Source organism: Pristis pectinata, chromosome 13 (assembly GCF_009764475.1).
Source record: "Pristis pectinata isolate sPriPec2 chromosome 13, sPriPec2.1.pri, whole genome shotgun sequence".
Lineage (NCBI taxonomy): Eukaryota > Metazoa > Chordata > Chondrichthyes > Rhinopristiformes > Pristidae > Pristis > Pristis pectinata.
This window is the reverse complement of record NC_067417.1, coordinates 51,895,764-51,909,716: the sequence shown is the minus strand read 5'-3', so window position 1 is coordinate 51,909,716 and position 13,953 is coordinate 51,895,764. Positions and strand designations below refer to the sequence as shown.

The following is a 13,953-nucleotide window of genomic DNA, read 5'->3' as shown; positions in this document are numbered from 1 at the left end:
TTTTCTCCAATCTGAGCACAATAATCTATCTAATTTAAGCTGAAGGAAGCCATCTACACATTAATGGTGTTGTAGAGATGTGAGTTTACGGCAGAGTATACTGCATATAATTTAGTTTTTAATTACAGGCTTTGCTGCCATTCACACCACTTGTGTGTATTCAATGAGTATGTGCTGCTTTACCTTGTGTAGGTTTCTCCTGCATTGAGAACCTGGAGGAGTACACTGGGCTGAGGTGTCTGTGGTTGGAGTGCAATGGCCTGTTGAAGATTGGGAACCTGGATGCTCAGACTGAGCTACGCTGCCTCTTCCTTCATCAAAACCTCATTCATAAAATAGAGAACCTGGAGCCTCTTCAGAAACTGGATTCCCTGAACCTCAGCAACAACTACATAAAAACCATTGTGAACCTCTGTGAGTGAAGCTCAGGGCACATGTGTTTATTCCTGAACATAAGACGTAGTTGCGGTACTGCCATGTTGGTTTTTTATTGTGCATTTAACTCAGTAGCTCTCTCTATGGCCCAGGAAGATAGTTACAATTATGTAGATGTTGGTGAGGCCACAGCTAGAGTACTCCACTAACCTATGAAAGGATACAGCAGCACTGGGGCAGTCCCAAAGAGATTCCCCAGGGTCATTTCTAGGATGAGATTGTCCTATCAAAAGATGCTAGAAAGGTTGGGTCTATGTTTTTTGGAGTTCAGGAAAATGAAGGGTGATCTTTTAAAACACAGAAGATCCTAAAGAACATGACATGGTAGATGTTGAGATGTTTTCACTAATGGGAGAGTCTCGGATAAGGGGCTGGTCATTTAAAACTGAGGTACTTAGGAATTTCTTCTCACAGAAGATACTGAATTTCTGGAATCTTCTATCCCAGACAGTTGTAGAGGCTGGTTCATTAGAAGTATTTGAAGTGAAGATAGATACATTTTTGAAAGATCAGGGAATTGAGGGCCATGGGAAGTGGCACAGATGGGGAGTAGAGGCCTGGGGCAGATAGGCAGGATACGCAGACTTGAGAGGCTGGGCAGCCTATTATTCCTCCTATTTTCTTGTGTTCTTATGTGCAAATGGAAGAAATCAGCAATGCCCCCATCATCCCTACCAATGAATTGTGGCAAAGATTATAATCATATTGGTGTGAGTATGAAACAGTCCCTAAACTCGCCTGTGTTTCTGTGAATATGAGGAAAGTTATGTGGTGAGAGATGGGTGGGGGTATTAAGATACAAGATGTTGGTGTGGGCTTTGGGATAGGTGAGGAGTCATTTGGAGTAGAAGGTGGTTGCGGCAAGATCCAGACAGTGGGGAGTCATGAGGTGACGTGCATGTTGAACAGGGCATTTGGGTGTACTGGGAAGGTGAGTGGAGGAGCAGGAATGGGAGGGGTGGAAACTGGCAGTGTGAGGGTAATAAGCTGAGGGGTGAGGATGTAAACTGGGAGAGGGCAATGAAGCATGTGCTGGGGGTGTCTCGGCATATGCAAGATGCATGGTGACTGTCAGTGGAAGTCACTGAGGTTCTGAAGCAGCTCCAGTCAAAATCACGAAGCAGATATCCCATGTGACTGGTGCATTTTTCCTCATTGACCTCTTAACAGAACCACAGATCCCCTTCTCTTAAACTTTTGCTTGGACATCCCATCATCTATCTCGATATAGCCAGAGAATGATCAGCAATGGGTTGACACTCACTGTTACTTTGATCTATTCCTGACCCGACTGATTCACTCTGTCTTACATACTTATTGTCCCTGGGGGCAGGATCATTAAATAGGTCAGATTCTACTTTACACCGATGGCATCTGGCTTGGTATCTGATAGTCATAAAGTCATACAGCAGACAAACAGGTCCTGTGGCCCATCATGTCCATGCCAACTATCAAGTCCCCAGGTGGAATAGATAGTAGAGCAGCTGCCTCACAGCACCAGAGAACCGGGTTCAATCCTGACCTCGGGTGCTGCCTGTGTGGAGTTTGCACGTTCTCCCTCTGTGCAAACTGCATGAGTTACCTCCAGGTGCTCCAGTTTCCTCCCACATCCATAAACGTGTGGGTTGGTAGGTTAATTGTCCACTACAAATTGCCCCAGTGTGTAGGTAAGTGGTAGAATTTGGGAGTAGTTGATGAGAATGTGGGGAGAATAAAAAATGGGGTTAGTTTAGGATTGGTGGAAATGGGTGATTGATGGTCAGCACGGACTCAGTGGGCCGAACGGCCTGTTTCTGTGCTGTATATCCTCTATGATACCATGACTACCCATTTATACTAATCTCATTTACTAGCACTTGGCCCATAACCTTCTATGTCTTGGTGATTCAAGTGTTCTTCCAGATGCATTTTAAATGTTGTGAGAGTACCTACTTCCACCACGCACTCAGCCAGTGCATTCCAGAGAGCAACCACCCTCAGTTTCCCCCCCCATCCCTCTTACAACTCACCTAAAACAAAAGAGCACAGGTTTATGATGTCTCCATCATCAGGAAAAGTTTCTCACTATCCACCCTAACCACGCCCCTATAATTTTCTATACTTCTATCATGTCTTCCCGCAACGTCCACCACCCCAGGGAAAATAAACCCAGTCTATCCAATCTCTCCTCATAGCTAAAATGTTTCATCCCAAGCGACATCCTGGTAAATCTCTTCTGCACCCTCTTCAGTGCATTCATGTCCTTCCCATAGTGTTGTGATTGCCTAACCTGTGTTTTATAAAGTTGTACCAAGACCTCTTGTATTCTATGCCCACTTCTGCTGTCAGACTGTTTGCCTGATAATGAGACTTGGATGATCTGCACTTTACTCCAGTGAAATATTGGAAGGGCTGTGGCCTTGCCAAAAGTTGAGTATTATTGTTACAGATCCCATCACCCTAACTGGCTCTTATACCAGACTGAATCAGATGCAAACTTGGTGTTCTATTTGACCCTGAGCAAAGGTCCCAATCCAATATCATAAAGTATCACAAAGACTGCTTCATTCCACCAAATAGCATCACCCATTTGAGCCTTCCTCAGCTATGCATTTATTACTGTTCACTGCTCTCTCCTCTACCCCCCTCTATACCCTGTAAGCTGGAGTTCATTCAAGGTTTTGCTACAAGTATTCTGTCACTCATCAATTCCCATTGCCATCACCCCTAAGGTCTGATCTACATTAGTTTACAAGCTCCAATTCCTTCCATAATTCTACAATTCCCATCAATTGACTTCTTCCATGGCCTAGCTGAACCTTCCTTCAGTCCCTCAACTCTTGCCTACCCTGTTCTGCTTCACCTCTGATGTTTCCCTTTGCCCCACTGTGGTAGCTTTGATTTAAAGTACTGAACCCCAAACTTCTCTGATGGCTTTACCTCTTTCTCCTTCTGAAGACACTTTGACCACCTAATAACTCCTTGGGCCATTTCATTGCATTAAAAGTGCAGTGTGGAGGTAAAGAGCAGGCAGATTGTCTGTTCTTTGGCCTTGGTGGTGAAGTGGTTCCTTTTAGATTGGTTTAGTGTAGAGAGTGGATACACAAGGAGGTGTGAATCACCCAGATCCATCATGTTGCATCTTTTCAGATATTAGACAGAAACTGAGAATGTAACAAGTCCTCATTTCATGGTTGTAGTAACCTTGTTTTTCTCTCAGCCTGCCTGCCAGTGCTCAACACATTGCAGCTGGCTCACAACCAGCTGTGTAAGGTGCAGGACATTGAACACCTGAAAGAGTGTCCTAGCTTGAGTGTCCTTGACCTTTCATACAACAAGCTCGATGACCCTGAAATTATCACTGTCTTTGAGATGATGCCTAACCTGGTAAGTGGCTTTCCTGTCTATTTTGTATGTACAAATGAAAACTAGTTTATGTAAAATGAGGGTGTAGCCCAGAACTCAAGTCTAATCCATGCGGGCTGAAGTTTTTTTTAAACCTTTGAAGACAGGATTTTACATTTCCAAATTATTTATCAAAGCAATGGGACGGCGTGAATGAAATCACTAATCTCTCTCAGTCTTCACTTCTAGACTTTGGATTTTAACCTTGCTCAGACAGATAGATAAGATAAGATGAGATATCTCTATTAGTCACATGTACATCGAAACACACAGTGAAATGCATCTTTTTGTGTAGTGTTCTGGGGGCAGCCTGCTAGTGTCGCCACACTTCCGGCACCAACATAGCATGCCCACAACTTCCTAACCTTTGGAATGTGGGAGAAAACCAGAGCACCCAGAGGAAACCCACACAGACGCGGGGAGAACATAGAAACTCCTTACAGGCAGTGGCTGGAATTGAACCCAGGTTGCTGGCGCTGTAATAGTGTTACCGCTGCACTACCGTGCCAGCAGTAACACTACCATGAAAGTCTGGTCGATTTGTTCAGCATGATTTCCCTTTGATAAACCCAAGCTGACTTGGTTCAATCTCATTAATGCTTTTGAAGTATTCAGTTATTGCATCGTTTATATTAGATTCAGCATTTTAGAAAGGGTGTAATCTTTAAAGTGTATCAGGGAGATCTATTTGTGAAGCCAGGTTAGTGGATGAAGTGTCAACAGGTGAGTACTTTGGGGATAAAAACAAACTGCTGAAGGAACTCAGCAGGTTGAGCAGCATCTGTGGGGAAAGGAATTGTCGATGCTTGGGGTTGACTTTATTCAAGAAGAGTGGCGGGGTAAGCCAGGTCATTATAGGACAGTGAGTCTTCTGCCAGTAATAGGGAAATTATTGGAAAACCTTCTGCACTTGGAAAGGTAGCAATTGATCAGGGATAGATAGCAGATATTTGTTGAAGGGAGATCCTGTCTGACAATTTTAATTGAGTTCTTTGAAGAGGTACCTTAACATATTGATGAAGGCAATGCAGTTGATGTGGTTTACATGGTCTTCAAAAAGGTCTTTGACAATATCCCTCATGGAAGGTGGTTGAAAAGATGAGAGACCATGAATTTAAGGCAAGTTGCATCCAAATTTGGTTTGGTAAAAGGAGACAGAGGCTGGAGGGTTGCTGTTGCAATTGGAAGACTGTGACCAGCTGTGTACCAGATGGATCCCCTGCTGCTTGTTATATACATTATCAACTTCGATGTGAATGTAGGAGTTATGGTTAGTAAGTTTGCAGATGCCATGAAAATTGGTGGTATTGTTGAAAGTGAGATGGCTAATCTTAAGGCTGCAGAATGATATTGATCAGCTGGTAAATTGGGTAGAGCAATGGCAGAACTTAATTCTGATAAGTGTGAAGTGATGCATTGGGAGGGGTTAATAAGGAAAGAACATACACAATGAATGACACAGGCCCACGCAGTCACGGGGAGAACGTACAAACTCCTTACAGACAGTGGCCGGAATTGAACCCAGGTCGCTGGCACTGTAAAGTGTTACGCTAACCGCTACACTACCGTGCTTGGACAAAAGACTCTTCAGAATGGGTTTGTGGGGCTTGAGCTCAACATATCCAGAACTGGCACAGAAGAGGAGATGAGGCCTGGGGCCGATAGGCCATGATCATAATGAATATTAGGCCAGCCCTGAGGGGCTGAGTGGCCCACTCCTGCTCCTATTTACTTGTGTTCTTAAAAGCGCAGAGTTCAGTGTAGGAGTAAGAAGTAAGATGGAGAGGGAGAAGGGAGTTTTCTGTCTTCCACATTTCACACATATGGATGAAGACAAAAAGAGAAGGTTTCAGATGGGAAAAGAAATGAGAGCCACCAGGCAGCAGTACCAACATAAAAGACAATGGCCAAGTAAAAGGAACCACATTCAGATTGAACTTAGCTGTGACTTGGTATTGTGCTGTGGCAGAAATAATATGTTTGCTATAAAATGTGCACTGACTTGCTGGTTGTTGCCAGTGTCTGCAACTCATTGTTTTCACTGTGCTGCAGAGCATGGTGTGCTGCTAGAGTCCTTCTGTACAGTCTGTTTTCCATTTTTTCACACAGCGTGTGTTGAACCTGATGGGAAATGAAGTTATCAAAAAAATCTCAAACTACAGGAAGGTGTTGACTGTGCGCCTGAAGCAGCTAACCTACCTGGATGACCGTCCAGTTTTTCCAAAAGACAGGTGAGTAACCAGGCAGCACTTAGGTGTGTTACAGTCACACCTGTTTATCCCTTGAGATAGTTGCTATAAGTTATTTTGTATTGAAAATGTTGCTCCTTCTGCTTAAAACGCGCATAGAATGCGTTAAGTTCATCAGGAAGGGATGCGCTGTTGTTAACTATGCAGCCAGACTTTGTTTTGTAGCTTGTTATGGCATGTAAGCCCTGCCATAGCTGACGGCTGGTCTGGGACTCTATTTTGAGTTGATATTGCCTCTTGGCATCCCTGATAGTTTATCGAAGGTCATATCTGGATTTCTTGCACAGATCAGGATCACCAGATTTGTGTGCAGCAGTCCTCGACTTCAGTAGGGAGTGGATCTCCCGGTTCATCCATGGTTTCCTGTTTGGGAACACCCGTATTGTCCTCTTTGGTACACAGTCCTCCACACACTCGCTGATAAAGTCTGTGATGGTGGTAGCATACTCATCAAGGCTGGCAGCAGAGTCTTTGGACATGGACCAGTCCACTGTCTCAAAGCAGTCACGTAGGAGCTCATCTGCTTCCTCAGACCAGCACTGCACGACTCTCTGTACTGGATCCTCCCATTTCAGTTTCTGTTTGTATGCAGGGAGAAGGAGCACAGCCTGGTGGTCTGATTTCCCAAAGTGAGGATGAGGGGTGGCTCGGAAGACATCTTTGATGGTTGTATAGCATTGGTCAGGGGTGCTGGCGCCCCTGGTGGAGGAGGAGATCTGCTGATAGTATTTTGTTGACACATTCTTGAAGTTGGCCTGATTGAAGTCACCTGCAATAATGAAGAGGGCCTCAGGGTATCCTGTCTCAAGGTTGTTGACCACGGAGTATAGCTCATTGAGTGCAGGCTTCATGTCCGTCTGTGGTGGGATGCAGGAGATATTCCAGGCTGGGTGAGCAGGAGCTTGCCGGGACTGTCACGTCCGAGCACCACAAGTTATTGTGTAAAAATCAGACCCCTCTGCCTTTAACTTTGCCTGAGGATGCTGTACAGTCCATTCGATGAATTGAGAAGCCCTCAGGTTGAATAGCACAGTCAGGTGAGGCAGGTGTAAGCCATGTTTCAGTGAGACATAGTACACAACAGTCCCTCAGTTCTCTTTGGTAGGTCAGTCTTGCCCTTAGTTCATCAACTTTGTTATCAATGGACTGGACGTTAGCTAGTAGTATGCTGGGGAGGGGTGTCTTGTATCCACGTTGTTTCAGCCTCGCCTGCAGCCCAGCCCTCTTTGCCACGTTTCCGAGATACGCAGCGGCAACTCTTCGTTCTTGAAGTGGAGCCACCAGGTAAGCTATTGTTTAGGGTCAGGCCTGTAAGACCTGGAGTGGATTCTCCTGGACTGGATAGTAAGTAACTTCTCCTTGCTAGACTTTGAAGACCTGGAGCAGATTCATCTGGACTGGAAGGTAAGTGACTGCCAGTGAACAGACTTGGAAGACCTGGATTGGGTCCATCTGGACCGGGAGGTAAGCTTGGAAGACCTAGAGTGAGTTCTGCTGTCTTGTGAGGTAAGTTGTTGCTTCTACACAGGTTTAAGTGTCTTGAAGAGGAGTGAGCTGCCTCAGCAGGTAAGTGGGGTTGTCTAGGGGGGCCTCGGCATCGGGACTCAGCCCCGGGTGCTCCATAGGGTCGGGTTTCTGATCCGGAGGGGCCCCGGTGTCATGCCCCAGCTGGTCGGGCCTCACGTTGGGTCGGGCTTCAGGATTCGGCCTTGCGTCGGGTCAATGCCAATGTTTTACTTACTTTATATGAGAAAGTGTTTTTAAATGCAACCTTTTGAAAATAATTTTGATGTATTTTACCTGTTTGCAAATGTGCACAATCAACGGAAATGTTTAGAAATAATGGAAAAGGCTCTGACATCTAGAGCTTGAAAAGCCAACAGGGTGGTCTAAGGGCACAGCCTGAAGTGCTGTGCTTAGCAGAATGCATTAGTTGGTGTAGCTGCAGGGACTCATGCAGGGTGCAGACCAGACTAAAGCACCAGCTGGCCCAATGTATCTTAGTTTCTCCATTCTGCTCTCCTACCTATTCCCCATATTTTTCAAAATTCCACTCAGTGAAATCCCTCACTCAACAACCCTCCATGATGCTTTAATGTCCTACCCTGTCTTGCTTCTTTCTTTTGTTCATATCCTGTACCTTTTAACTTTTCTGCTAATCATGTTCTTCTGCTTAATCCCTAAGCCATTCTGCAGTATGAAGTGGATGGAAACTTGGCAAAGAGTGTCTTTTCCGCCTTGTTCTTGACTTTTCTCCTGCGGATTTCTTTGAGCAGTGGTCTGGAAAATCAGTCTCCTAATTTTGATATGTTAGTCACAAATAAATTTCTTCATCTTTTAAGCACTACTTCCTCAATACTCCTCCTTATTTCCATTAACAAAATGCCTTCTGCTTGAGCCCTAAAGCACACTTGGCATATGTACAACTCTGTTCACCCTCATAATCAAAATTGGCCCGTGTTATTTTAGTTTGATTGCAGCCACGTACCTTAAGAACCATTTCCAGCTATAGATTTCCACTTAATTTTGAACTCCTATTAACCTTCTTGAACACAAATATTCAGCATTTGCTCCTTTGCTGGCCAATATTTAGCTGATTACATGGTCTCTGATTTAAAGAGAATTAAATATAGGATAATTGGGTTAAATCACTTAATTTTATTTATCACTTGAATATTTGCAAGATTATATTTACATTTTTGTACTTTTTCCTGTGTTCCTCCACTGTGCAACATTGGTGGAGAGTCTGTCATGTTGACATAGTGATTGCATGTGCTAAATGCTAATGTTCATTACAGTTCCATAATATTAAACCAGATGGCAAAAGTGAAATTCTTCAGTGTGGGAATGATTATGTTCAGATAGAATCCCTTTTATCGATCTTATTATTAAGTAATTTAAAATAAAATTCAAATCTTTAATGGTATACTGTAAACTTGAAGCATCCATTGCAAGAACTAAAACGTATGCCAGGCTGCTGTTTATCGATTACAGCTCAGCGTTCAACACCATCGTCCTCTCAGTACTAATCAACAAGCTTCAAAACCTTGGCCTCTGTACCTCCCTCTGCAACTGGATCCTCGACTTCCTTATCGGGAGACCATAGTCAGTTTGGATCGGTAGTAACACCTTCTCCTCACTGACAATCAACACAGGCGCACCTCAAGGATGCGTGCTTAGCCCACTGCTCTACTCTCTCTATGCTCATTACTGTGTGGCTAGGCACAGCTCAAATGCCATCTATAAATTCACCAATGACACCACTGTTGTTGGCAGAATCTCAGATGGTGATGAGGAGGTGTACAGGAGTGAGATAGATTGGCTGGTTGAGTGGTGTCACAAAAACAGCCTCACACTCACATTAGTGAGACCAAGCAATTGATTGTGGACTTCAAGAAGGGGAAGTTGGGAGAACACACACTAGTCTTCATTGAAGGGTCAGCGGTGGAAGGGGTGAGCAGCTTCAAGTTCCTGGGCGTCAGCATCTCAGAGGATCTATCTGGGCCCAACACATTGATGCAATCACAAAGAAGGCACACCAGTGGCTGTACTTTGTTAGGAGTTTGAGGAGATTTGGTATGTCAGCAAAGACTCTTGCAAATTTCTACAGATGTACAATGGAGAGCTTTCCGACTGGTTACATCACCGCCTGGTATGGAGGCTGCAGAGGGTTGCAGACTCAGCCCACTCCATCACTGGCACAATCCTCCCCACCATCAAGAACATCTTCAAGACGAGGTGCCTCAAGAAGACAGCATCTATCATTAAGGACCCTCACCACCTGGGACATGCCCTCTTCACACTAGGGAGGCGGTACAGGAGCCCGAAGACCCACACTCAATGATTCAGGAACAGCTCCTTCCCCTCCACCATCAGATTTATGAATAGTCCATGAACACTACCTCTTTTACACAGTGCAAGACATAAAGACATATAAATTACTATGAGTTATTTTTGTAACTCATAGTAATTTATATGTCTTTATGTCTCGCACTGTACTGCTGCCACAAAACGACAAATTTCACAACATATGTCAGTGATAATAAACCTGAATAACCATCATCTTTTGTTCATTGGATGTTACACCACTTAGAATATGTTATCCTATTCACTGTCAGGGGAGACGGTGTGTTTATGTCATATAGCCAGACTGCGTAGGGAAGCAGTTCCTGTCGCTGAAGAACATTAGTGAACTGACTGGTTGTTTACTACAACCATTTTACTTAGTGCCAGCCAACAAACCACAACATTTAATGAACATTTTCACCATTTGCTATTGTAGCATTTGAACTTGTAATTTCTGGTTCACAAGTCCTGTACCATAAACAGAAGACTGGTGCAAATTTTGGCTTCAACTTTGAGAATTTCCAATTCCAAGACAAAAGTTAAAACATGGAAACAACCTTTTGGCCCAAATTGTTCATGATGACCTTTCTGTTCTACCAATGTATATATCCTAATCTACATGTAATCTCTTGCAGGGCATGTGCAGAGGCCTGGGCTCGAGGAGGCTGGGATGCCGAGAAGGAAGAGAGGAAGCAGTGGGAGACAAGTGAACGGAGAAAGATTCAGGAGAGTATTGATGCCTTGACAGCAATTAAGAAGGCGGCTGAGGAGAAACATAGGCTCCAAGAAATGGAAGGAAAAGGTATATGCTGAGAACACCTTTGAAAGAGCTACACATTCTGCACTCTGCATTCTTCACACACCCAAAGCATTAAACCACCCTGTACTGATGGTGATTCCGAGAAGCATTGTGAATTGGGGTATGAGTGCAATGTTCTGACCTCAGACGCAAATTCATAGAACAGTACAGCACAGCAATAGGCCCTTCAGCTCATGATGCTTGTGCCAATCATGACACCAATTTAAACTGATCCCATCTGCCTGCCAAACTGCAGAGAGTTGTGGACACGGCCCAGCGCATCACGGACACCAGCCTCTCCTCCTTGGACTCTGTCTTTACCTCTCGCTGTCTTGGTGAAGGACCCAGCATAATCAAAGACCCCTACCCACCTGGGTCGTTCTCTCTTCTCTCCTCTTCCATCGGGTAGAAGATACGGGAGCCTAAGGGCACGTACCACCAGACTTAAGGACAGCTTCTACCCGACTGTGATAAGACTATTGAACGGTTCCCTTATACGATAAGATGGACTCTGAACTCATGATCTACCTTGTTGTGACCTTGCACCCTATTGCACTGCACTTTCTCTGTAGCTGTGACACTTTACTCTGTACTGTTACTGTTTTTACCTGTACTACCTCAATGCACTCTGTACTAACCCAATGTAACTGCACTGTGTAATGAATTGATCTGTACGATCGGTACGCAAGGACAAGTTTTTCACTGTACCTCGATACGAGTGACAATAATAAACTAATACCAATAGCCTCCATCCCCAGCCTGTCCATGTGCCTATCCAAATGCCTGTTAAATGTTGCTCTCATATCTGCTTCCCCCATTTCCTCTTGCAGCAGGTGCCAGGCCCCTACTGCTCTCTGTGTAAAAAAAAATTGCCTCGCAGATCTCCTTTAAACTTTCCCCCTCTCATCTTGAATGTATGCCCTCTAGTATTGACATTTCTATCCTGGGGGGAAAACGGCTCTGACGATGCACCCTCTCTACTTATAATTTTATATACTTCCATCAGGCTGCCCCTCAGCCTCTGACACTCCAGAGAAAACAATCCAAGTTTGTTAAACCTCTCCTTATAGCTAATACCCTCCAATCCAGGTGACATCCTGATGAACCTCTTCTGCACCCTCTCCAAAGTCTCCACATCCTTCCTATAATGGAGCGACCAGAACTGCACACAATACTCCATATGTGGCCTCACCAAAGTTTTATACAGTTGCTTTATGACTTCCAGACTTTTATACTATTTACCAATAAAAGCACTTATGCTGTACGCCTTCTTTACCACTATTTAATTGTATTGGTATTGGTTTATTATTGTCAAGATCCCTCGGCACATCAATGCTCCAAAGGGTCCTGCCCTTCACTGTATATTTTCCTCTTACATTTGACCTCTCAAATTGCAACACCTCACACTTACTTGGATTGAACTTCACCTTCCATTTCTCTGCCCATATTTCCAACTGATCTGTATCCTGCCATATCTTTTGACAACCTTACGCGCTATCCACAAGTGCACCAATCTTTGTGTTGTCTGCAGGCTATGGTTTTGTCCAAATCATTTATATTGCAAGCAACAGAGGTCCCAGCAGAACACCACTTGTCACAGATCTCTGGTCAGATAAAGGGCCTTCTACCACTACCCTCTATCTTCTATTACCAAGCTAAGTTTGGATCCAATTTACCAACTCACCATGGATCCCTTGTGACTTGGTAAATTGGTTTATTATTGTCACATGTATTGAGGAACAGTGAAAGGCTTGTCTTGCATACTGTTCATACAGATCAATTCATTACAACAGTGCTTTGAGGTAGTATAAGGTAAAACAATAACAGAGTGCAGAATAATGTGTTACAGTTACAGAGAAAGTGCAGTGCAGGTAGACAATAAGGTGCAAACTCATAACGAGGTAGATTGTAAACTCAAGTCAATCTTATCATACTAGGGAACCGTTCAATAGTCTTATAACAGTGGGATAGAAGCTGTCCTTGAGCTTGGTGGTACCTGCTTTCAGGCTTTTGTATTTTCTACTCGACGGGAGGCAGAAGAAGAGAGAATGTACAGGGTGGGTGAGGTCTTTTATTATGCTGGCTGCTTTGCCGAGGCAGCAAGAAGTGTAGACAGAGTCCATGGAGGGGAGGCTGGTTTCCGTGATGTGCTGAACTGTGTCTACAACTCTCTGCAGTTTCTTGCAGTCACAGGCAGAGCAGTTGCCATATCAAGCTGTGATGCATCCAGATAGGATGCTTTCTTACGGTGCATCGATAAAAATTGGTGAGTGCCAAAGGGGACATGCCAAATTTCTTTAGCTTCCTGAGGAAATAGAGGCGCTGGTGAGCTTTCTTGGCTGTGGTGTCTAAGTGGTTGGACCAAGACAGGCTATTGGTGATGTTCAATCCAAGGAACTTGAAATTTTCAACCCTTTCGACCTTAGCATTGTTGATGTAAACAGGAGCATATGCATTACTCCCCTTCCTGAAGTCAATGACCAGTTCTTTTGTTTTGCTGACATTGAGGGAAAGGTTGCTGTCATGACACTATGTCACTAGGCTCTCTATCTCCTTCTGGACTAGCCTACCATGAGTCAGTTCTCTCCACAACTTGCAGTCCAACCCAGTTTTGTGTTATCTTCCACAATGTTATTGCTAATTTTGTTTGACCAATCTGAATGTGGATTAAAGGTATTTATGATTACTGTGGGACCTTAGCTAATAAAGTCAGTTACCAGGAAAAGAAGTTGGGTACACCTCGATGCATGGGAATAGTGTCAAGAAAGCAGGAAGTGGGCTCACAGCTAAAAGGAGCTTGAAGAAAGCATGAGGGGAAATGGGCCAAAAGCTAGAAAATGATGGAACTTCAGGACTAGGGCATCTCAGGAGTTTGCATGTGGAAAGGAGTAAAGTGGGTTGTCTTGGTTTTAGAAAGAAGTCCATGGATTTGGTGTATTTGTTGGAGATAAGCGTGCAAACTAGAACATGCTGGACAAATTCATTGGACTATATAACAGCTATGGAGAGAGAAACAGAGAATGTTTCAGATAGATTTAGAATTTAGGAAAAGTTAGAAAACATGCAGTGAACATTAAGTGGCAGTGAAAGGGAAGGGAGAAGAAAACAAAGGAAAGGCTGTGATAAAATAAATGACACATCAGTTGTTGATGTTGGCTGAGATCAGGTGGTGAAAGCTCGTTACCTGCAGCGGATCTAGCTGGAGGATGTGTGAATAGAAGGAAGCGAGTGAGAACAAAG

The 13,953-nt window shown here is 44.1% G+C and overlaps 1 protein-coding gene across 7 annotated transcripts in view; it reads left to right on the top strand.

Moving 5' to 3' along the window:
• Window positions 1–13,953, top strand: part of LOC127577409 (dynein axonemal assembly factor 1-like) — a 79,111-nt gene that overhangs the window by 44,459 nt on the left and 20,699 nt on the right. For all 7 annotated transcript variants that reach the window (XM_052028603.1, XM_052028604.1, XM_052028605.1 and 4 more), the window contains 4 exons: window positions 193–414; window positions 3,635–3,801; window positions 5,929–6,050; window positions 10,550–10,716. In XM_052028603.1, the coding sequence (XP_051884563.1) occupies window positions 193–414; window positions 3,635–3,801; window positions 5,929–6,050; window positions 10,550–10,716 (678 nt within the window). The remainder of the gene's footprint in view (window positions 1–192; window positions 415–3,634; window positions 3,802–5,928; window positions 6,051–10,549; window positions 10,717–13,953) is intronic.